This window comes from Tamandua tetradactyla, chromosome X, assembly GCF_023851605.1.
Source record: "Tamandua tetradactyla isolate mTamTet1 chromosome X, mTamTet1.pri, whole genome shotgun sequence".
Lineage (NCBI taxonomy): Eukaryota > Metazoa > Chordata > Mammalia > Pilosa > Myrmecophagidae > Tamandua > Tamandua tetradactyla.
In genome coordinates, this window is record NC_135353.1 from 72,981,046 (window position 1) to 73,007,059 (window position 26,014).

Sequence of the window (26,014 nt, forward strand, 5' to 3'; positions counted from 1 at the left end):
ACTCTGCTTTGAAAGGGCTTTTGATAGGATCAGGCTCACCTTGATAATCTCCCTGTATTGAGGTCAGCTGTGCTATGTAACATAACCTAACCAGGAAAGTAAAATCTTCGTATTTGCAGTCATAGTAATTTTATAGAGCATTTACACCAGCGAGCCAGGAATTCTGGGGGACCATCTTGGAATTCTGCCTATCACAGCATTTTATTGATAGACTATTTATAATTATAGAAGATTAAGCAACTTGCAATAGGTCCCACAATAAGTAGCTAAGGCATGATTTGAACTCAAGTTGCTCTGGCTCCAGAGACTGAATGTTTAACTGCTGTATCTATTGCCTCCCAGCATGACAATATGGATAGTTTAACATATTACTGTTTTGGGGAAAGAGATTAGAGCATATGACCTGGTGATGGTGGGTTGGTGGCTCACAATAAAGACCCATCCAAGGAAAGGTCAAGACACTTGAGCAGGGTTTGTTCTGCTATTATCAGCCATCTGTGAAGAATGGACTATTGGTTCTTTCTCTTCAGTAACCAACCCCATTCTTTTAGTTATAGAAGAGGTGGTGTGTGCAAAGGATATATTGCAGGCTTTTGCTTTTTTAATTTTTCGTTCACTTACAGGCCTTGTGCTCATGACCTCAGTGCCTGTCTATGAGAGTTTTCTCCCTTCATCAAGATGCTCCCTGAGTGACAGCATTTCTTTTGCCTCCAGGTTATAGAAAAATGAAAACTGAAGGTAGTACACTGGATGTGATTGTAAGTATTATGACTGAGCCTCAGTACAACAGTACAAGTGCAGTATAAAGAGGTACAGGGAAACTAAGAAAGATACATTTCTACATAAATGGGACTAAATATATAGAATGGATGTTATTTGGGGGCTTTGAGCAGAAGAGAATGGGTACTTAGTGGAGAATGAAAGGATTTGGGAAACCATAGACAAGATTTGTGTGGCATTGGAATAAAGTTTTGAGGAAAAGTCCTGAATTCTTACTCAGTCTTGGTATTGATAATCTTGGATAAAGAAACAAGCAAAGACTTCAAAATTTTGAGGGTACAGAGACTCAGGTTCTTTCTTCTGGGTAGAGGAGATTGTGGAGGGCCAGGAGCAATCATTCAGGCCCGAGCAGGAAAAGTCCTCAAAGATCTGGGATGGAATGTCCCCAAGAATTAAACAATGACCAATGTTAGGAAACTGAGGGCACGGGATGTATTTTGGCAACAGCTAATGGCATTTTTCTGCTTCTGTGATTACACTTCCTTGCCAGCAACTGCAAACCACAACATGACTTTAGCCTTTATAAGCACACCTTGAAAACCTCTGGGCGGCTGCTCTCTGAATCTTCTTTCTTGGCGGTTTCTGAGGCAGTCGCCGGCCGGCTAATAAAGACTCCCAATTGGCTTGGAGTTTTGAATTGTGTGGTTTCTCTTTCGGTGTGCCCCACGACAGAGATCAAACATCTAAGACTATTACTTCATGTTTGACCCATGTTTAAAGCTCCTCAAAAAGTCATAGAATGAAATTCCTCATTCATCCTTCAGGGAATATTAGGAGAGACAGCAATTCCTGGATAGGCATCTGTGCCAGTTTGAAAGAATTTATGTCCCTTAGAAAAGCCATGCCTTAAGCCTAATCCAAGCTTGTGGGAGCAACCGTTTCTTGTTAATCCCTATTCAGCAGTGCAGGTTGGAATCTTTTGATTAGATTATCTCCACAGAGATGGCTCCACCCACTTCAGATGGGTCTTGATTAGGTTACTGGAATCTTAAAACAGGAAGTATTTTGTAGAAAGCTTCAGAACAATGAGAACCACAAGAACTCATGAGAACCCATGCAGCTAGAGACCTTTGGAGATGAAGGAAAACTCTGGCAAGCTTCGTGAAACAAGAAGCCTGGAGAGAAAGCTAGTAGACCTCACCATGTTCACCACGTGGCTTTCCAGTTGAGAGAGAAACCCTGAATGTCATTGGCCTTCTTGAACCAAAATATCTTTCCCTGATGCCTTAGATTGGACATTTTTATACCCTTGCTTTAATTGGGACATTATTGTGGGCTTAGAACTGTAAACTAGCAACTTATTAAGTTCCCCTTTTTAAAAGCCATTCCATTTCTGGTATATTGCATTCTGGCAGCTAACAAGCTAGAACAACATCATCCATGAAAAAGATGCCAGATGGTACTGTAGCATTATCTGGTACTGTAGCATTATCTGTGCTAGGAGACATCCTCAGGGACCAGCACCTGCAAGAGCTAAGGAATTTTGGGGCCCCCAGAGAGCACCTGTAAGCTGATGCAGGTATCTGGATGAAGGTACCAGTTGTCTTGCTTACTTTCCAGAAAGAAACATCATTCCTAAGTTTTGCACTGCTATATTATCAGACTGGTTCTACAGCAATATCTTTGTTTTCTGAACATCTTTGAGGGTTCACACATGAGGTTGCTCAGTGAAGAGTTGTCCAGTCCTTCAAAGCTGGTCGTTCTGGTCTTTTGTTTTTTAGGGTTCTCATTTTTTCTCATCTGACTGTTTTTGTTCTCAGTGTATGCTATATACAATTCCTGTGTTCCTTTCCCAGAATCCTGTTCCTCCAAAGAAGGCTCAGGGTTATTCACATGCTCCAAGACTGCATTATGAGATACGTTGCCAGGCAGTTATGTGGTCTACTGAAGTGGAAGAAGATTTGCCCTGTTCTTAGCAATGGCATGGTGACCTCTTGTTGGATGAGGACTGCTTCCAAGCCAAGCATTGGGGGAAACTGGGTACGAAGAGGAAGTCTTTGAGTCTTTTTCTTAGAATCCACCAAGCTAGACTAAAACATATGTGTCTTTGTGGGGCATATTCTGTTTCAGAACCAGAATTCTAGGAGATTGTTGCCTTGGCACTTGGAACCCAGGATTTAGTGAAATGTGGGTGGATATCACTGGATGGCATTCAACTCCAGTAGTATGCCGCTGGGTGAGTATGGCTGGGTAATGATATCAGATTTGGGAAAAGGTGATGATAATGGCTAAAAAGAGCTAATATTTGTGAAGGACTTTATACATTTACAATGCTTTTCTATGTAGAGCTCACTTAATTCTCTCAAAACCCATCAGATAGTATGCTATCTATTTTATAAAGAGATATCCCAAAGCTCAGATAGTAACTTATACAAGGTTACACTGTTACTAAGGAATACAGCTGGGATTTTACTCCAAATCTTCTTATTCCAGACTTTATGATCTTTTTTAAATAAACTTTTTTGAATAATTTTTGAATTAGGGAAAAGTTGCAAAGATTTCCTCTCTTCCCCTGCTTTGCACACAGCCCTTTAATTAACATTTTATATTAGTATGATATATTTATTATAACTGATGAACCAATATTGATACATTATTATCTAAAGTCCATATTTTATTCAAATGTCCTTGGTTTTTATTGAATGTCTTTTTCTTTTCTAGGATCCAATCCAGAATACCACATTACATTAGTCGTCATGTCTCCATAGATTCACTCCTCTTGGCAATGACACTTTCTTAGACTTTCTTTGGTTTTGATGACCTTGATGTTATTGAGGAGAATTGATGAAGTGTTTTCTAGACTATCCCTCAATTGGAATTTATCTGATGTTATTCTCATGATTAGACTGAGGTTATGGGTTTTTGGGGAGAAAGACCACAAAGGTGAAATGCTATTCTCATTATATCATGTCAAGGTTTCATGTGATCATCATAGCTTATCATTGGTGATGTTAATCTTGATCAGTTAGACATGATACTGTTTGCCAGGATTCTCCAGTATAAAGTTACTTTTTCTCCCTTTTCCATACTCTGTTCTTTGGAAGTCAGTCACAGGTCTAACTCACATTCAGGAAGGGTTGGGGAAGATTAAGGTCTATTTCCTAGAGTGGGGTGTATCTATATAATTTAATTAGAGTTCTTTTATATGGAAGAATTCATTTCTTTTCTTTTCTTTTTGGTTTTTTTATTTTTTATTTTTTATTATTTTTTAAAATTTTTTTATTAATTTAAAAAAATTACAAGAACAAAACACAAACATTCCCAACACATACACTCAATAATTCACAATATCATCACATAGTTGCATATTCATCATCATGATCATTTCCCTGAACATTTGCATCAATTCAGAAAAAGAAATAGACAACAGAAAAAAAAATTTTATATACCATATCCCTTACCCCTCCCTTTCATTGATCACTAGCATTTCAAACTAAATTTATTTTAACATTTGTTTCCCTTATTTATTTTTATTCCATATGTTGTACTCGTCTGTTGAAAATGTAGATAAAAGGGGCATCAGACACGAGGTTTTCACAATCACACAGTCACATTATGAAAGCTATATCATTATACAGTCATCATCAAGAAACATGGCTACTGGAACACAGCTCTACATTTTCAGGCAGTTCCCTCCAACCTCTCCACTACATCTAGGATAACAAGGTGATATCTACTTAATGCGTAAGAATAACCTCCAGGGTAATCTCTCGACTCTGTTTGGAATCTCTCAGCCATTGACACGTTGCCTCATTTCATTCTTGCCCCTTTTGGTCAAGAAGATTTACTCAATCCCTTGATACTGGGTCTCAGCTCATTCTAGAGTTTTTCTCAGTCCCTTGATGCTGAATCTCAGCTCATTCTGGGATTTCTGTCCCACATTGCCAGGAAGATCTACACCCCTGGGAGTCATGTCCCACATAGACAGGGGGAGGGTGGTGAGTTTGCTTGCTGTGTTGGCTGGAGAGAGAGGCCACATCTGAGCAACAAAAGAGGTTCTCTTGGGGGTGACTCTTAGACCTAGTTTTAAGTAGACTTGACCTATCCCCTGTGGGGTTAAGTTTCATATGAACAAACCCCAAGACTGGGGGCTCAGCCTATAGCTTTGGTTGTCCACACTTCTTGTGAGAATATCAAGAATTCAACTTGGGGAAGTTGAGTTTTCCCCCGTTCTCACCATTCCCTGAAGGGGACTTTGCAAATACTTTCCCACTCACTGATCAAATCACTCTCAGATTCATCAGGGCATCATGTGGACAAACCAACAAAATCTCATGTCCTATACAAAGTTCCATTGTACTTAAGGTGTTCAACCAACTATCTACATAAGTTATATTAGGAGGTGCACTAGTCAAAGTATAAATTTGTACCAAATAAACATTTTTTGCATTAGTCTCACACGTAAGTTGAAATTTTTAAATATTAATTACCATCTGTTTTCAGCACACTGCGGTAATGACATTCTTTTGTTTTTCCTCATGTAAAACCATTTTTTTAATTTGTACATTTAGTCACTATTATTATACACTCTAGGCATTCCTAGATTATGCCATCTCAATCTTTATCATCTGTCTTTCTTTGTGATTTCATTTATGCCCCAAGCCCTCCTCCCTCTATCATTCTCATATGCAGCTTCATTCAGTGTTTTAACATAATTGTATTACAGTTAGGTAATCTTGTGCTGTCCATTTCTGAGTTTTTATATTCAGTCCTGTTGCACAATCTGTATCCCTTCAGCTCCAATTACCCAATATCTTACCCTATTTCTATCTCCTGATGGTCTCTGTTACCAACGAAATATTCCAAGTTTATTCACTAATGTCAGTTCATATCAGTGAGACCATACAGTATTTGTCTTTTTGTTTTTGGCTACTCTCACTCAGCATAATGTCCTTAAGGTCCATTCATGTTGTTACATACTTCATAACTTTATTCAGTCTTACAGCTGCATAATATTCCATCATATGTATATGGCACAGTTTGTTTAGCCACCTCTCTGTTGATGGACATTTTGGCTGCTTCCATATCTTGGTAATTGTAAATAATGCTGCTATAAACATTGGCGTATTAATGTCCATTTGTGTCCTTGCCCTCATGTCCTTTGAGTAGAGATGGCATATAGATGGGTCCTGTTTTTTAATCCATTCTGCCAGACTATGTTTTTTGGTTGGAGAGTTTAATATATTAACATTCAGTGTTATTACTGCATGGGTAGTACTTTCTTCTACTATTTTGCGTTCTGAATTTTATATGTCATATCTAATTTTCCTTCTTTTTACCTTTACTCATAATCTTCCTTTCTACACTCTTCTCCACACCTCTCTCTCCTGTCTTTGTATCTGTCTCTAGTGCTCCCTTTAGTATTTCTTGCAGAGCTGGTCTCTTGGTCACAAATTTTCTCAGTGATTTTTTGTCTGAAAATGTTTTGATTTCTCCCTCATTTTTGAAGGACAGTTTTGCTGGATATAGAATTCTTGGTTGGCAGTTTTTCTCTTTTAGTAATTTAAATATATCATCCCACTGTCTTCTTGCCTCCATGGTTTCTGCTGAGAGATCTGCGCATAGTCTTATTCGGCCTCTCTTGTATGTGATGGATTGCTTTTCTCTTGCTGCTTTCAAGATTCTCTCTTTCTCTTTGACCTCTGACATTCTGATTAGTAAATGTCTTAGAGTATGTCTATTTGGATCTATTCTCTTTGGGGTACACTGCACTTCTTGGATCTATAATTTTATGTCTTTCATAAGAATTGGGAAATTTTCAGTGATAATTTCCTCCATTAGTTTTTCTCCTCCTTTTCCCTTCTCTTCTCCCTCTGGGATACCCACAACACATATATTCATGTGCTTCATATTGTCTTTCAATTCCCTGAGTCCCTGCTCATATTTTTCCACTTTTTTCCCAGTAGTTTCTGTTTCTTGCCGGATTTCAGATGTTCCGTCCTCCAGTTTAGAAATCCTATGTTCTGCCTCTCAAAATCTACCATTGTAGGTTTCCATTTTTTTCAACTCTTCTGCCTTGACTTTCATTCCCATAAGTTCTGTGATTTGTTTTTTCAGACTTTCAATTTCTTCTTTTTGTTCTTTCCTTGCCTTCTTTATATCCTCCCTCAATTCATTGATTTGGTTTTTGATAAGGTTTTCCATGTCTGTTCCTATATTCTGAATTAATTGTTTCAGCTCCTGTATGTCATTTGAATTGTTGGTTTGTTCCTTTGACTGGGCTATATCTTCGGTTTTCCTAGTGTGATTTGTTTTTTGCTGGTGTCTAGGCATTTAATTACCTTAATTAGTTTATTCTGGAGATTGCTTGCACTTCTTTTACCTAGGGTTTTCTTGCTGGATGAATTTCTTGTCTATCTGTTCTTTGACATTTAATTCAGCTTTATCTGGACCTCTAGCTTAAGTTTTGTTTAACAGAGGAGAATTTTTCAGTTCTTGTTTTCTTGTTTCTTGCCCTGCTTATATGGTGTCTTTTCCCCCCTACCCTTAGGAGGGTCTACTTAGATATTATACACCCTAGCCGGATTTTTCCAGACCAAACTGGCCTCCTATCAGGAGGAAAGAGTCACCTGTGTTGGTTTTCCCCAAGGGTGAGACCAGCAGGTTGACAGACTTTCCTGTGAAGTCTCTGGACTCTGTTTTTCTTATCCTGCCCAGTATGTGGCGCTTGTCTGCCTGCAGGTCTCACCAGCGTAAGATGATGCGGTACCTTTAACTTTGGCAGACTCTCCCTGCTGGGGCCATAGTGGAGACAGAGGAGAGGTTGTAGGCTGGTTTTAATGGCTTCAAATTACCAAGCCCTGGTGTCTGAATTCCTTGAGGGAGGGATTCCACCTGACTTGGGCTTCACCCCTCCCCTGGGGAAGGCACAGGCTCCAGACAAGCCCCCAAAAGAGCTCACTTCTGTCTATGCCTGGACAGTTGCAGCCTGAGGAGCCCTGCCACTATATCCAAAGGCAGTCAAGCCTTTGTAGAAACACAGCCACAAAAACCTCTGTTTCCTTCTTTTTTCCCCCCTTTTTCCATCAGCCCTGCCCCCTTGGCACCGGGGCAAAAATGAGCAACCTCTGCTTTGACCAGGTTCACCTAAGCTGGGGGCCTATTTTTAGTAGTCAGAATTTGTTAATTAATTCCACAATTGGCATTTGATTGTGCTCAGTCCCTGCTGCTGGTAAAGTCTGTTTCCTTTCTCTTCTGGGAAGCAGCCTTTGGGGGAGGGGCGCTGGCCGCTGCAGCTTTGGAAACTCACGGTTCTGTGGGGGCTCGCAACCGCTGGTCCAGACTGGGGTACGCTATGTGTCCGGTCACTGATGTGGCCCCAGGAGCTGTTCTGTACTGTTTCTGATTATTTAGTAGTTGTTCTGGAGGACGAACTAAAATGTGCACATTGTTAAGCCACCGTCTTGACCTGGAAGCCCTCTTTTTTTTTTTTAATTGTGTAATACAACATGTACACAAAGCAAAGAAAAGAAGCAATAATTTTCAAAGCACTCTTCAACAGGTAGTTACAGGACAGATCCCAGAATTTGTCATGGGCTACCATAACATGATCTCAGATTTTTCTTCTAGCTGCTCGAGAACATCGGAGGCTAGATGGAATATATATTTTTTTTATCATCACAATCAACTGTTTTTTTCTTTTTTGTTAAAAATAACATATACAAAAAAGCAATAGATTTCAAAGCATAGTGCTACAATTAGTTGTAGAACAGGTTTTAGATTTTGATATGGGTTACAATTCCACAATTTTAGGTTTTTACATCCAGCTGCTCTAAGATACTGGAGACTGAACAGAAATATCAGTCAAATGATTCAGCAGTCATACTCATTTGTTAAACCCTACCACCTCTATAACTCCACCATCACTTTTGATCTTTCTGTCCCATTCTTTAGGAGTATTTGGACTATGGCCATTCTAACTTTTTCATGTTGGAAGGGTCTGTCACTAATATGGGGTAGGGAGATGGAACTAGCTGATATTCTGGAGATGCTGGCCCCTCTAGGTTTAGGACTTATCTGGTCCAGGGACCCATCTGGAGGTTGTAGGTTTCTGGAAAGTTACCCTAGTGTGTGGAATCTTATATATTGCTCTAGGTGTTCTTTAGGTTTGGCTGGAATAGTTTTGGTTGTAGTTTGGCAAGTTACGATAGGTAGCAATGTCTAACTGAAGCTTTCCTAAGTGACCTCTGGAGTTGCCTCTCGACTCTATTTAAACTCTGTCAGCCACTGATACCTTATTTGTTACATTCTTTTCCCCTTTCTGGTCAGGATGGCATTGTTGATCCCACAGTACCAGGGCCAGACTCATTTGGCCAAGGCCAGAGTCATCTCCTATGCTGCCATTGACAGCTTCACCCCTGGATATCATGTCCCACATAGGGGGGATGGAAGAATTATTTTCTTGCTCACATTCTTCCACTTTGTCCATTGAAATCTCTTTTGTATTGGTGCCACTTTGTTCATTGGAATCTCTTTTGTATTGCATACTCCCAATGTTTCATTTTTTGAGCACTTCCTTACTTTTCTGGCACTGAAAGGTGGTAATTTTTGTATATTCCTTGCAGTAGCCCTAGATTTGGCCATTTTTCCAAGGAGCCCTGGTTCCTTTTAGTATGTCATAGTGTCTTTCTGAATATGAAAGAGTCTAAGAGATTCTAGTACAGCCAATGGAAACCCATTTGGAGGGATATGGAGGGAAGTGATGAACAGGGGCAAAAGAAAAAGAGGAAGCTAGCAGGGGCATAATCTGAATCTCCCCTGAATTATAGTTTATTATATGCTTAGAGGCAGTTTAAGAACACAAACTAAGAGATATCTTAGGTTTAAATTACAGCTGTGTCACTTTCTGGCTATGTGACTTTGGTCTAGTCATTCAACATCTGTGAACCCTTCCTCACCTGTAAAATGGTTATAATAACCTCATGAGGTTGTTGTGATAAGGATTAAATGAGATACAACACATGCTTCACAGAGTGGCTGTCCTGTAATAAGCTTTATATGTTAGCTGTTGGTATGTTAGTGTCAATCCTTTACTTGTATGAACTTGCTACTGTAATGTCATGAACTATTGTGAGTGTTCACTTTTTTTTTTGATACCTGTATTATTCATCTGGTCCACCTTTTTTTTTTTTTTTTACATGGGCAGGCACCGGGAATCGAACCCAGCTTTCCAGCATGGCAGGTGAGAATTCTGCCACTGAGCCACTGTTACACCACCTAGCCCACTTTTTATGTTTCCTTTCCTAGATATGAATTTGATGTGACCCAGTGCATATTATGCTTTGAGATCATCACTGAGAAGCTCTGAGTGGCATCACTGCTCTGTTTTGGAGACATGCTGGTGGACCTCTATGCAGGTGACAGTTGTGGGGACCATTGACTTGAACAAGCCTTCTCTTCTTTAGGCCCCTTTTCAAATTCAATCCGCTCTTGTTTATCAGTCTTTTTGTTTTAGGCAATAAGAAAATTGTTGTGTTGGATTCGTAGATTCATGTCAAAGGGTACTGAACACCAAATCTCTTTTTTTATCCTAGAATGGAAATTCTGTTTTACCCTCTTAGCAAATTTAGTACCCCCTTGTCTGGTGAGCTCTTTCAAGTGATTGCTTTTTAGTAAGATATTGTCTTCCTTTTGATATGTGATTCCATTCTGTTATGGGTTCAATCATGTCTCCCCAAAAGATATGAACAAGTATTAATCAGTGGCCCTGTGAATGTGACATTATTTGGAAGTAGGGTTTTTGAAGTTGTGATTAGTTAAGATGAGGTCAAACAGGATAAGAGTGGGCAATAAACCCTTGTGCCTGGTAAACTTAAAAGAAGAGGAAAATTTGGACACAGGGACAGTTAGGCACAGGGGAAAAGGCCATGTAACTATGGAGACAGAGTTTGAAGGGATGCAACTGCAGGGATTGCCAGAAAATACCAGTGGCTAGAAGAGAAAAGGAAATATTCTCCCCTATAGTTTGCAAGGGAGCATGGCCCTAGGAAACTAATACATCCTCTTAAGGCCGTTTGTATTTCTTTTTTTTTTCCTAACATTTTTTATTGTGAAATATAACATACATACAAAAGAAGCAATATTTTTCAAAGTACATTGTAACAGGTAGTTATAGGACAAATTTCAGTTTGGTATTGGTTATAGTTCCACAACTTTAGGTTTTTCCTTCTAACTTCTCCAAGACCCTGGAGACTGAAAGAAATAAAAATATAATGATTCAGCAATCATACTCATTTGTTAAATCCTATCTTCTCTGTTTTAGCTACTCCTTCTCTTGATCCTTCTCCCAAGGGGTATTTGGGCTATGCCCATTCTAAATTTTTCCTGTTGGAAAGGGGTGTCGATAATATGAGGTAAGGGAATGGAACTAGTTGATGTTCTTGAAGAGGCTAACCCCTCAGGCCTAGGAACTTGTGATGGTTGGGTTTGGGTGTCGACTTAGCCAGGTGATGGTGCTCAGTTGTCTGGTCAGGCAAGGACTGGCCTAACCGTTATTGCAAGGGTATTTCCTAGCTGGTTGATAAACCAGAAGGCTGGTTTATTAAATCACTAGTCAATTGGTTGCATCTGTGACTGATTACTTATACAGTTAACTAAGGATGTATCTTCTGCAAATAAGAAAATCTTATCAGTTGGATTTGATCCAATCAATTGAAGACATTTAAGGGAAAAGAGAATTTTCATTGCTTCTTCAGCCAGTAAACCTCTCCTGTGGAGTTTGTATAGACCCTCCATTGAAGTTGCCAGCCACACAACCTGCTCTATGGAGTTTCGAACTGTTGTATCCCCCAGGTTGTGTGAGGCACTTTTATAAATCTCATGTTTACAGATATCTCCTGTTGTTTCTGTTTCCCTAGGGAACCGTGACTAATACAGAACCCATCTGGAGGTTACAGGTTTCTGGAAAGTTTAAGTCCCTTTTCAAATTCAATCCACTTAGTGCATGAAAGTTTTATAGAATCTTAAATAAAGCCATAGGTGTTCTTTGGGTTTGACAGGAATGATTTTGATTGTGGTTTGGCAAACTGTAGCATTTAGGAGTATCTAGCTGAAGCTTGTATAAGAGTAGCCTCCAGAATAGCCTCTCAACTTTATTTGAACTCTCTTCACCACTGAAACCCTATTTTGTTACATTTCTTTTCCCCCTTCTGGTCAGGAAGCCATTATTGGTCCATCAGTGCCAGGGCCAGGCTCATCCCTGAGAGTCATGTACTGTGTTGCCAGAGAGATATTTTCCCCTGGATGTCATATCCCACAGAGTGGGGAGGGTGATGATTTTTTTTTTAATTTTTAAATTTTTTTTTAAAATACCAAAAAACACCAAATACAAACATTCTTAAATTTGATAATTCCATTCTACATATATAATTAGTAATTCACAATATCATCACTTAGTTGCATATTCATGATCGTGATCATTTCTTGGAACATTTGCATCTATTCAGAAAAAGAAATAAAAAGACAACGGAAAAAAATTTATACATACCATACCCCTTACCCCCCTTTCATTGATCACTAGCATTTCAAACTAAATTTATTTTAACATTTGTTCCCCCTATTTATTTTTATTCCATATGTTCTACTCATCTGTTGACAAGGTAGATAAAAGGAGCCTCAGACACAAGGTTTTCTCAATCACACAGTCACACTGGGAAAGCTATATAATTATACAATCATCTTCAAGAAACATGGCTACTGGAACACGGCTCTACATTTTCAGGCAGTTCCCTCCAGCCTCTCCACTACATCTAGGATAACAAGGTGATACCTACTTAATGCGTAAGAATAACCTCCAGGATAACCTCTTGCCTCTGTTAGGAATCTCTCAGCCATTGATACTTTATTGTGTCTCATTTCACTCTTCCCTTTTTTGGTCGAGAAGATTTTCTCAATCCCTTGATGCTTAGTCTCAGCTCATTCTAGGATTTCTGTCCTACGTTGCCAGGAAGGTCCACACCCCTGGGAGTCATGTCCCACATAGACAGGGGGAGGGTGGTGAGTTTGCTTGTTGGTTGGCTGGAGAGAGAGGCCACATCTGAGCAACAAAAGAAGTTCTCTTGGGGGAGACTCTTAGGCATAATTTTAAGTAGGTTTGACCTATCCTTTGTGGGGTTAAGTTTCATATGAACAAACCCCAAGACTGGGGGCTCAGCCTATAGCTTTGGTTGTCCACACTGCTTGTGAGAATGTCAAGAATTCAACTTGGGGAAGTTGAATTTTCCCACTTTCTCACCATTCCCAGAAGGGGGCTTTGCAAATACTTTTATATTCACTGATCAAATCACTCTGGGATTTATCGGGGCATCAATCTGGACAAACCCACAAAATCTCATGTCCTACTCAAGGTTCCATGTACTTATGGTGTTCAATTAAGCTGTCTACATAAGTTATATTAGGAAATACACTAGTCAAAATATTAATTTTGTACCAAATCAACATATTTTGCTTTAGTCTCACACATAAGTTGAAATTTTAAAATATGAACTACCATCTATTTTCAGCACCCTACAGTAATGACATTCCTTTGTTCTTCCTCATGCAAAAACATTTTTTAAATTTGTACACTTAGTCACTATCATTATACACTCGAGACATTCCTAGATTATACCATCTCAGTCTTTATTGTCTGTCTTTCTGATTTCAGTTGTGCCCCCAGCCCTCCTCCCTCTATCATTCTCACATTTAGCTTCATTCTCTGTTTTAACATAATTGTATTACAGATAGGTAGTATTGTGCTGTCCATTTCTGAGTTTTTATATTCAGTCCTGTTGCACAATCTGTATCCCTTCAGCTTCAATTACCCAATATCTTATCCTATTTCTATCTCCTGATGGTCTCTGTTACCAACGAAATTCTCCAAGTTTATTCACTAATGTCAGTTCATATCAGTGAGACCATGCAGTATTTGTCATTTTGTTTTTGGCTAATCTCACTCAGCATAATGTCCTTAAGGTCCATCCATGTTGTTATATACTTCATAACTTTATCATTTCTTACAGCTGCATAATATTCCATCGTATGTATATACCACAGTTTGTTTAGCTACTCATCTGTTGATGGACATTTTGGCTGTTTCCATCTCTTTGCAGTTGTAAATAATGCTGCTATAAACATTGGTGTGCAAATGTCCGTTTGTGTCCTTGCCCTCATGTCCTCTGAGTAGAGACCTAGCAATGGTATTGCTGGGTCATATGGCAATTCTATATTTAGCTTTTTGAGGAACCACCAAACTGCCTTCCACAGCGGTTACAACAGTTGACATTCCCACCAACAGTGGCTAAGTGTGCCTCTTTCTCCACATCCTCTCCAGCACTTGTCATTTTCTGTTTTATTGATAATGGCCATTCTGGTGGGTGTGAGATGATATCTCATTGTGGTTTTTATTTGCATTTCCCTAGTACCCAGGGAAGTTGAGCTTCTTTTCATGTGCCTCTTGGCCATTTGTATTTCCTCTTTTGAGAAGTGTCTGTTCAAGTCTTTTGCCCATTTTGTAATTGGATTGGCTGTCTTTTTGTTGTTGAGTGGAGCAATCTCTTTATAAATTCTGGAAGTAGACCTTTATTTGATATGTCATTTCCAAATATTGTTTCCCATTGTGTAGGCTGTGTTTTTACTTTCTTGACAAAGTTCTTTGATGCACAAAAGTGCTTAATTTTGAGGAGTTCCCATGCATTTCTTTCTTCATTGCTCTTGCTTTGGGTGTAAGTTCTAGAAAACCGCCTCCTATTATAAGATTTATAAGATATTTCCCGACATTTTCTTCTAACAGTTTTATGGTCTTAGATCTAATGTTTAGGTCTTTGATTCATTTTGAGTTAAATTTTGTATAGGGTGTGAGAAATAGGTCCTTTTTCATTCTTTTGCATATGGACATCCAGTTCTCTAGGCACCATTTGTTGAAGAGACTGTTCTGTCCCAGGTGAGTTGGCTTGACTGCCTTATCAAAGATCAATTGTCCATAGATAAGAGGGTCTATATCGGAACATTGTTCTATTCCATTGGTCAATATATCTATCTTTGTGACAGTACCATGCTGTTTTGACCACTGTAACTTCATAATATGCCTTTAAGTCAGGTAACGTGAGACTTCCTACTTCATTTTTTTTTTTCCTCAGGATACTTTTAGTTATTTGGGGCACCATGCCCTTCCGGATAAACTTGGTTACTGATTTTTCTATTTCTGAAAAGTAAGTTTTTTGGATTTTAATTGGTATTGCATTGAATCTGTAAATGAATTTAGGTAGAATTGACATCTTAACTATATTTAAGATATTTAGATATCTTACTAACTATCCTCAATTTTTGCCCTTTCTTCTTTTTTGATATAGGCATTCCAATCCATGAACACGGTATGGCCTTCCATCTATTTAGGTCTTCTCTGATTCCTTTTAACAATTTCTTGTAGTTTGCTTTGTATAGGTCTTTTGTCTCTTTAGTTAAATTTATTCCTAAATATTTTATACTTTTGGTTGCAATTGTAAATGGAATTCTTTTCTTGATTTCCCCCTTAGATTGTTCATTACTAGTGTATGTAAACACTACAGATTTTTGAGTGTTGATCTTGTAACCTGCCACTTTGTTGTACTCATTAATTAGCTCTAGTAGTTTTGCTGTGAATTTTAGGGATTTTCGACATATAGTATCATATCCTCTACAAACAGTGAGAGTTTTACTTCTTCCTTTCCAATTCTGATGCCTTGTGTTTCTTTTTCTTGTCTGATTGCTCTGGCTAGAACTTCCAACACAATGTTGAATAAAAGTGGTGATAGTGGAATCCTTGTCTTCGTCCTGATCTTAGGGGAAAAGTTTTCAGTTTTTCCCCATTGAGGATGATATTAGCTGTTGGTTTTTCATATATTTCCTTTATCATTTTAAGGAAGTTCTCTTCTATTTCTATCCTTTGAAGTGCTTTCAACAGGAAAGGATGTTGAATTTTGTCCAATGCCTTTTCTGCATCAATCGAGATGATCATGTGGTTTTTCTGCCTTGATTTGTTGATATGGTGTATTACGTTAATTGATTTTCTTGTGTTGAACCATCCTTGCATACCTGGGTTGAATCCTACTTGGTCATGATGTATAATTCTTTTAATGTGCTGCTGGATTCGATTTGCTAGAATTTTGTTGAGGATTTTTGCATCTATATTCATTAGGTCTGTAGTTTTCTTTTTTTGTAATATCTTTGTCTGACTTTGGTATGAGGGTGATGTTGGTTTCATAGAATGAGTTAGGTAGCTTTCCCTCCTCTTCAATTTTTTTGAAGAGTTTGAGCAGGATTGTTAGTAATTCTTTCTGGAATGTTTGGTAGAATTCACATGTGAAGTCATCTGGTCCTGGACTTTTCTTTTTCGGGAGCTTCTTAATGACTGATTCAGTTTCTTTACTTGTGATTAGTTTGTTGAGGTTGTCTATTTCTTCTCTAGTTAAGTTGGTTGTTCATGCCTTTCTAGGAAGTTGTCCATTTCATCTACATTGTTGTATTTATTAGCATTAAGTTGTTCATAGTATCCTGTCATTACTTCCTTTATTTCTGTGGGGTCAGTGGTTATGTGTCCTATTCCGTTTCTGACCTTATTTATTTGCATCCTCTCTCTTCTTTTTGTCAATCTTGCTAAGCATTCATCAATCTTATTGATTTTCTTATAGAACCATCTTATGATTTTATTGATTTTCTCAGTTGTTTTCATGTTCTCAATTTCATTTATCTCTCCTCTAATCTTCATTATTTCTTTTCTTTTGCTTGCTTTCGGGTTAGGTTGCTGTTCTTTCTGTAGTTCTTCCAAGTAGACAGTTAATTCCTCAATTTTTGCCCTTTCTTCTTTTTTGATATAAGCATTTAGGGCCATAAATTTCCCTCTTGACACTGCCTTTGCTGTATCCCTTAAGTTTTTTTTTTTTTTTTAATTAAAAAAAGAATTAACAAAACAATTAGAAATCATTCCAATCTACATGTACAATCAGTAATTCTTAATAACATCACATAGTTGCATATTCATCATTTCTTAGTACATTTGCATCGATTTAGAAAAAGAAATAAAAAGACAACAGAATAAGAATTAAAACAATAATAGAAAGAAAAAAAAACAAAAACAAAAAACCTATACCTCACATGCAGCTTCATTCAGTGTTTTAACATAATTGCATTACAATTGGGTAGTATTGTGCTGTCCATTTCTGAGTTTTTATATCCAGTCCCGTTGTACAGTCTGTATCCCTTCATCTCCAATTATCCCTTCTCTTTTTTCTTTTTTTTTTTTAATTAACGGAAAAAAAGAAATTAACCCAACATTTAGAGATCATACCATTCTACACATGCAATCATTAATTCTTAACATCATCACATAGATGCATGATCATCATTTCTTAGTACATTTGCATTGGTTTAGAAGAACTAGCAACATAACCAAAAAATATATAGAATGTTAATATAGAGAAAAAAAATAAAAGTAATAATAGTAGAATCAAAACAAAACAAAACAAAACAAAAACCTATAGCTCAGATGCAGCTTCATTCAGTGTTTTAACATGATTACTTTACAATTAGGTATTATTGTGCTGTCCATTTTTGAGTTTTTGTATCTAGTCCTGTTGCATAGTCTGTATCCCTTCAGCTTCAATTACCCATTGTCTTACCCTGTTTCTAACTCCTGCTGAACTCTGTTACCAATGACATATTTCAAGTTTATTCTCGAATGACCGTTCACATCAGTGGGACCATACAGTATTTGTCCTTTAGTTTTTGGCTGGATTCACTCAGCATAATGTTCTCTAGGTCCATCCATGTTATTACATGCTTCATAAGTTTATCTTGTCTTAAAGCTGCATAATATTCCATCGTATGTATATACCACAGTTTGTTTAGCCACTCTTCTGTTGATGGAGATTTTGGCTGTTTCCATCTCTTTGCAATTGTAAATAATGCTGCTATAAACATTGGTGTGCAAATGTCCGTTTGTGTCTTTGCCCTTAAGTCCTTTGAGTAGATACCTAGCAATGGTATTGCTGGGTCGTATGGCAATTCTATATTCAGCTTTTTGAGGAACCGCCAAACTGCCTTCCACAGTGGTTGCAACCTTTGACATTCCCACCAACAGTGGATAAGTGTGCCTCTTTCTCCGCATCCTCTCCAGCACTTGTCATTTTCTGTTTTGTTGATAATGGCCATTCTGGTGGGTGTGAGATGATATCTCATTGTGGTTTTGATTTGCATTTCTCTAATGGCCAGGGACATTGAGCATCTCTTCATGTGCCTCTTGGCCATCCGTATTTCCTCTTCTGAGAGGTGTCTGTTCAAGTCTTTTTCCCATTTTGTAATTGGGTTGGCTGTCTTTTTGTTGTTGAGATGAACAATCTCTTTATAAATTCTGGATACTAGACCTTTATCTGATATATCATTTCCAAATATTGTCTCCCATTGTGAAGGCTGTCTTTCTACTTTCTTGATGAAGTTCTTTGATGCACAAAAGTGTTTAACTTTGAGGAGTTCCCATTTATTTATTTCCTTCTTCAGTGCTCTTATATCCCTTAAGTTTTGATGTGCTGTGTTTTCATTTTCATTTGCCTCAAGATATTTACTGATTTCTCTTGTAATTTCTTCCTTGACCCACTGGTTGTTTGAGAGTGTGTTGTTGAGCCTCCACATATTTGTGAATTTTCTGGCACTCTGCCTATTATTGATTTCCAACTTCATTCCTTTGTGATCTGAGAAAGTGTTTTGTATGATTTCAGTGTTTTTAAAGTTATTGAGACTTGCTTTGTGACCCAGCATATTGTCTACTTTGAGAATGATCCATGAGCACTTGAGAGAAAGATGTATCTTGCTGTTATGGGGTGTTCTATAAATGACTGTTAAGTCTAGCTCATTTATTGTATTATTCAAATTCTCTATTTCTTTATTGATCCTCCATCTAGATGTTCTGTCCATTGGTGAGAGTGGTGAATTGAAGTCTCCAACTATTATGTTAGATGTGTCTATGTCTCTTTTCAGTGTTTGCCGCATGTATTTTGGAGCATTCTGGTTCGGTGCATAAATATTTGACTGTTATGTCTTCCTGCTGAATTGTTCCTTTTATTAATACATAGTATCCTTCTTTGTCTCTTTTAACTGTTTTACATTTGAAGTCTAATTTGTTGGATATCAGTATAGCTGCTCCTCTTTTTTTCTGATTGTTATTTGCATGAAATATCTTCTCCCAACCTTTCACTTTCAACCTATGTTTATCCTTGGATCTAAGATGTGTTTCCTGTAGACAGCATATAGATGGGTCCTGTTTTTTAATCCATTCTGCCAGTCTATGTGTTTTGATTAAGAAGTTTAATCCATTAACATTTAGTGCGATTACTGTATGGGTAGTACTTTCTTCTACCATTTTGCCTTTTGGATTTTATATGTCATATCTAATTTTCCTTCTTTTTACCTTTACTCATAATCTTCATTTCTGCACTCTTCTCCACACCTCTCTCTTCTGTCTTTTCATATCTGTCTCTAGTGTTCCCTTTAGTATTTCTTGCAGAGCTTGTCTCTTGGTCACAAATTCTCTCAGTGATTTTTTGTCTGGAAATGTTTTAATTTCATCCTCATTTTTGAAGGATGGTTTTGCTGGATTTAGAATTCTTTGTTGGCAGTTTTTCTCTTTTAGTATCTTAAATATATCATCCCACTGTCTTCTCGCCTCCCTGGTTTCTGCTGAGAAATAGACACATAGTCTTATTAGGCATCCCTTGTATGTGATGGATTGCTTTTCTATTGCTGCTTTCAAGATTCTCTCTTTCTCTTTGACCTCTGACATTCTGATTAGTAAGTGTCTTGGAGTACATCTGTTTGAATCTATTTTGTTTGGGGTACGCTGCACTTCTTGGATCTGTAATTTTAGGTCTTTCATAAGAGTTGGGAAATTTTCAGTGATAATTTCCTCCATTAGTTTTTCTCCTCCTTTTCCCTTCTGTTCTCCTTTGGGACACCCACAATACATATATTCAACCGCTTCATATTGTCATTCAGTTCCCTCAGTCCCTGCTCATATTTTTCCATTTTTTTCCATATATTTTCTTTTGCTGGTTGGATTTCTGATGTTCCATCCTCGAATTCACTAATCCTATCTTCTCCCTCTCGAAATCTACCATTGTAGGTTTCCATTGTTTTTTCCATCTTTTCTATTGTGCCTTTCATTCCCATAAGTTGTGTGATTTGTTTTTTCAGACATTTGATTTCTTCTTATTGTTCATTGCTTACCTTCTTTATATCCTCCCTCAATTCACTGGTTTGATTTTTATCGAGGTTTTCCATGTCTGTTCGTACATTCTGAATTAATTGTTTCAACTCCTATATCTCATTTGAATTGTTGGTTTGTTCCTTTGTCTGGGTCATGTCTTCAGTTTTCCTAGGGTGATTTGTTATTTTTTGCTGGCATCTAGGCATTTAATTATAAACCTTAATTAGTTTACTCTGGAGATTGTTTTCACTTCTTTTACCTAGGGTTTTCTTGCTGGATGAATTTGTTATCTGTCTGTTCTTTGACATTCAGTTCAGCTTTTCTGGACCAGTAACTTAGGTTTTGTTTTACAGAGGAGAATTTTTCAGTTCTTGTTTTCTTGTTTCTTGTCCTGTCTGTATGGTCCGTTTTTCCCCCCACCCTTAGGAGGGTCTACTTAGGTATAATAGACCCCAGCCAGATTTTTCCAGACCAAACTGGCCTCCTGTCAGGAGGAAAGAGTCACCTGCGTCGGTTTTCCCCAAGGGTGAGATCCCGCAGGTTGAAAGACTTTCCTGTGAAGTCTCTGGACTCTGTTTTTCTCATCATGCCTAGTATGTGGTGCTTGTCTGCCTGCAGGTCCCACCAGCATAAGATGATAAGGTGCCTTTAACTTTGGCAGAATCTCCCTGCTGGGAGTGTGGTGGAGACAGAGGAGAGGTTGTAGGCTGGTTTTAATGGCTTCAAATTACCAAGCCTGGGGTCTGAATTCCTTGAGGGAGGAATTCCACCTGAGTTGGGCCTCACCACCCCACCCCCACCTCCGGGGAAGGCACAGGCTCCAGACAAGCCCTCAGAGAAGCTTGTTTCTGCCTATGCCTGGGGCAGTTGTGGCCTGAGAAGCCCTGCCACTGTATGCAAAGGCAGTCAAGCCTTTGTAGAAACACAGCCACAAAAACCTCTGTTTCTTTTTCTGCCAGCCCTGCCCCTTTGGCACCGGTGCAAAAATCAGTGACCTCTGCTCTGACCAGGTTCACCTGAGCTGGGGGCCTATTTTTGGTTGTCATAATTTGTTAATTAATTCCACAATTGGCATTTGGTTGTGTTCAGCCCCTGCTGCTGGTAAATTCCCTTTCCTTTCCCCTCCGGGAAGCAGCCTGGCGGGGAGGGGCACTGGCTGCTGTGGTTTAGGGAACTCACTGTTCTGGGGGGGCTCGCATCTGGTCCAGCTGGTCCAGACTGGGATACGCTGTGTTTCTGGTCATTGATGTCACCCCAGGAGCTGTTCTGTACTGTATTTAGTAGCCGTTCTGGAGGATGAACCAAATCGTGCACCTTGTTAAGCTCTCATCTTGGCACCTCCCTCTGAGGGTGATGATTTACTTGCATAGTTGAGCTTAGAAAGAGAGGTGATGTCTGAGCAACAAAAGAGGTTTTCTGAAAGTAATTTTTAGGCATAGCTATTGGTACACTTAGATTCTCCACTAGAAAAATAAGCTTTACACGAGCTAACTTCAAGATTAAGGGCTTGGCCTATTGAATTGGGAGTCCCTAATGTTTGAGACAGTGGTAAAGTATAATAGTTTCATATTTTTTCTCCACTCCTTCACGTGACTTTGCTAATACTTTAAAATTATCTGCTCAACATATTCTGAAATGGATCCAGATATTTCATTAAGCTATACAGACTTAAAAGCCCTCATTCCCATTCAGGGCTTCGTGTGTTTGGGTTGTTTAAATGAGCTATTCAGACACGTCGAGTTTGATTATGTGCTACAGAAAATGTAGGTTTTGGACAGTATAAACCTCTCTTCCTTTAGTCTCAATTGGTATGGGTACAGGTATTTATTTTTGTGCCAGTACCATGCTGTTTTGACCACTGTGGCTTTATAATAAGCTTTAAAATCAGGAAGTGTTAATCTTCACACTTCTTTCTTTTTTAGGATATTTTTAGCTATTTGAGGTCTTTTTCCTTTCCAAGAAAATTTGATTATTTGCTCTTCCAAGTTTTCAAAGTAGGTTATTGGAATTTTGATTGATATTGCATTGAATCTGTAGATCAGTTTGGATAGAATTGACATCTTAAATACATTTACCTTTCCTCTCCATGAGCAGGGGATGTGTTTCCACCTATTTAAATCTGCTTTGCTATGTTTTAGCAATGTTATATAGTTTCTGTGCACAGATCCTTTATATCCCTGGTTAAGTTTATACCTAGATACTTGATTCTTTTAGTTGCTATTTTGAATGGAATTTTTTCCTTAATTGTCTCCTCAGGTCATTGCTCATGTATAGAAACATTACTGATTTTTTTGGGGGGGGGATGTGTGTTCTAGTTTGCTAGCTGCTGGAATGCAACACACCAGAGACAGATTGGCTTTTAATAAAAAGGGGATTTATTTTATTAGTTCTTCAGAGGAAAGGCAGCTAACTTTCATCTGAGGTTCTTTCTTACATGGGAAGGCACAGGGTGATTTCTGCTGGCCTTCTTGCCAGACCTCTGGGTTCCAACAACTTTCCCCTGGGTGATTTCTTTCTGCATCTCCAAAGGTCTGGGCTGAGCTGCAAGTGCTGAGATGAGGTATGCTGAGCTGCTTGGGCTGTGCTATGTTGAGCTCTCTCATTTAAGCACCAGCCAATTAAATCAAACATCATTCATTACAGCAGGCATGCCTCTTAGCCAACTGCAGATGTAATGAGCAACAGATGAGGTTCATGTACCATTGGCTCATGTCCACAGCAACAGAACTAGGTACCTTCACCTGGCCAAGTTGACAACTGAATCTAACTACCACAGGGTGCATGGTCCGGGAATCGAACCCAGGTCTCCCCGTGAAAGGTGAGCATTCTACCACTGAACCACCCTTGTACCCCATTACTGATTTTTGTACATTAATCGTATATCCTCACACTTTGCTGAATTTGTTCATTAGCTCAAGAAGCTTTGTTGTAGATTTCTGAGGAATTTCCAAGTTAAGTATCATGTCATCTGCAAATAATGAGTTTTACTTCTTCCTTTCTGATTTGGTTGCCTTTTATTTCTTTTTCATTCCTCACTGCTTACTCAGTGAGGAATTCCAGTACATTGTTAAACATTACTCTTGACAGAGGCATCCTTGTTTCATTCCTGATCTTATGGGGAAAGCTTTCAGTCTGTTTCCATTGAGTACGATACTGGCTATGGATTTTTCATATATGCTATTTATCATATTGAGGAAGTTTCCTTCTGTATTCGTTTGTTAAGCTGTTGGAATGCAATATACTAGAAAGGAAATGGCTTTTAAAAAGGAAATTTAATAAGTTACAAATTTACTGTTCTAGTGCCAAGAAAATGTCCAAACTAAGGCACCAACAAGCGGTTACCTTCGCTTAAGAAAGCCTGATGCTGTCTGGAATAACTCTGTCATCTGGAAAGGTACGTGGCTGGCATTTGCTGGTCCCTTGCTCCTGGGCTCTGTTGCTTTCAGTCTCAGTTTCCTTGGGGCTTCCTCACTTGGTGTCTGTGGCTCTTTAATTAACTCCTCCAGGACACAACTCTTGGATTTGGCTTGCTTAAAATCTTATGAGAAGTCACATGGTGATGTCTGCTGGGCCCTGCATAAACATCTGAGTCTTGTGCTGGCTTTATCAGCTCTGAAGAAGCTGTTCTTCAAACATCTGTATCTTCTCCAAGGTTTCTTCAAATGTTTCCCATTCTAATGAACTCCAGTAAACTAATCAAGATCCAACTCAAATGGCGGAGTCAGAACTCCATCTGATCATAAGGTCACACCCACAATTGGGAGCACCACATCACCATGGAAATAATCTAATCAATGGTTTATACCCTAAAGTATTGAATCAGGATTAAAAGAAATAGCTGCTTCCACATGATTGGATAAGGATTAAAATGAGGCTTTTCTAGGCTACATAATAGTTTCAAACTGGCATCCTTTTCTGAAGTATTTTTATCAGAAAAAGATACTAAATTTTGTCATATGCTTTTTCAGCATCAATTGTGATGATCATTTGATTTTTCCCTTTCAATTTATTAATATGCTGTATTACATTGATTTTCTTATGCTGAACCACCCTTGCATTCCTAGTATAAACCCCTCTTGTGTATAATTCTTTTATTGTTGTTAGATTTAATTTGCTAGTGTTTTGTGAAGAACTTTTGCATCTATGTTTATTAGGAGACTGGCCTGTGGTTTTCTTTTCATGTAACATCTTTATTTGGTTTGGGTTTTAGAGTGATGGTAGCTTTGTAAAATGAATTAGTTAGTGTTCCTTTTTTCTTAAATTTTTGGAAGAGTTTGAGCAGGATTGGCATTAGTTCTTTTTGGAATGTTTGATAAAATTCCCCTGTAAAGCCATCTGGTCCTGGGCTTTTCTTTGTAGAAAGATTTTTGATGACTGATTGAATCTCTTTACTGTTGATTTGTTTGGTGAGATCTTCTGTTTCTTCTCAAGTCTGTAGGTTGTTTTTGTGTGTGGTGGTTTGAAACTGTTGTGGACCCTAGAAAAGCCATGTTTTTTAAATCCTCATTCAGCATTGTTGGGTGGAATCTTTTTTATTGTTTCCATGGCAATGTGACCCACCCAGTTGTGGATGAGACCTTTTGATTAGGTGGTTTCCATGGGGATATGTCTCTACTCATTCAAGGTGGGGTGGCTTACTGGAGCCCTTTAAGAGGGACGCATTTTGGAAAAAGCTTCAATGCTGATAGAACCCACATAGCCAGAGACCTTTGGAGATGAAAGAAGATGCCCCTGGGGAAGCCATTGAAGAAGCTGGGAAAGAAAGCTAGCAGACGTTGCCATATACCTTCCCAGCTGACAAAGGTATCCAGAAGCCAAAGACCCCAGCAGATGCCAGCCACTTGTCTTCCCAGTTGACAGAGGTGTTCAGGCATCAGCCTTTCTTGAGTGAAGATAACCTCTTATTGGTGCCTTAATTTGGACATTTTCAACCTTAGAACTGTCACCTTGCAACTTAATAAATTCCCTTATTAAAAGCTAGTCTGTTTCAGACGAGTGGCTAAACAAACTGTGGCGTATACCTACGATGGAATATTATGCAGCTTTAAGACAGGATAAACTTATGAAGCATGTAATAACATGGATGGACCTAGAGAACATTATGCTGAGTGAGTCTAGCCAAAAACTAAAGGACAAATACTGTATGGTTCCACTGATGTGAACCGACATTCGAGAATCAGCTTGGAATATATCATTGGTAACAGAGACCAGCAGGAGTTAGAAACAGGGTAAGATAATGGGTAATTGGAGCTGAAGGGATACAGACTGTGCAACAGGACTAGATACAAAAACTCAAAAATGGACAGCACAATAATACCTAAGTGTAATGTAACTATGTTGGAACACTGAATGAAGCTGCACCTGAAATATCGTTTTTTGTTTGTTTGTTTGTATCTTTTGTTTTTGTTTTTTTTCTTTTTCCTTTATATATATATATTTTTTTAATTAGTATTATTATTTTAATTCTCTTCTCTATATTAACATTCTATATCTTTTTCTGCTGTTTTGCTAGTTCTTTTCCTAAATCGATGCAAATGTACTAAGAAATGATGATCATACATCTATGTGATGATACTAAGAATTACTGAGTGCATGTGTAGAATGGAATGATTTCTAAATGTTGTGTTAATTTCTTTTCTTTTTTTTGATTAATAAAAACAATAAATAAATAAATTAACAGAAAAAGAAAAAAAAGAAGCTAGTCTGTTTCTGGTATATTGCATTCTGTCAGCTTTAACAAACTAAAACAGTATTTTTAGGAATTGGTCCATTTCATCTAAGGTGTCTAGTTTGTTGGTGTATAGCTGTTCATAGTATCCTAACATGATGATTTTTATTTCTTCAGAGTCCATGGTAACGACTGTCCTTTCAATTCTGTTTTGCTTATTTGCATCCTCTCTTTTTTTCTTTGACATTCTAGCTAAGGGTCCATCAATTTTATTAATTTTCTCAAGGAACCAACTTTTCATTTTATTGATTCTTTATATTGTTATTTTTGTTTCCCAATTCATTTATTTCTATTTT

At 38.2% G+C, this 26,014-nt stretch overlaps 1 protein-coding gene across 3 annotated transcripts in view; it reads left to right on the forward strand.

Annotated features, from left to right (window-relative positions):
• The window catches only part of LOC143670601 (uncharacterized), a 144,768-nt gene that overhangs the window by 2,997 nt on the left and 115,757 nt on the right, over positions 1–26,014 (forward strand). For 2 of the 3 annotated variants that reach the window (XR_013169408.1, XM_077145481.1), the window contains exons 2-5: positions 624–758; positions 2,577–2,760; positions 2,851–2,956; positions 10,027–10,136. Coding sequence is in view for 1 of the 3 variants with exons in the window: in XM_077145481.1 (XP_077001596.1) it covers positions 10,115–10,136 (22 nt within the window). In the remaining 2 variants the exon portion in view is untranslated. Of the gene's footprint in view, positions 1–623; positions 759–2,576; positions 2,761–2,850; positions 2,957–3,441; positions 3,802–10,026; positions 10,137–26,014 lie in introns of those variants that run through there. The other variant, XR_013169409.1, reaches the window with a different exon arrangement.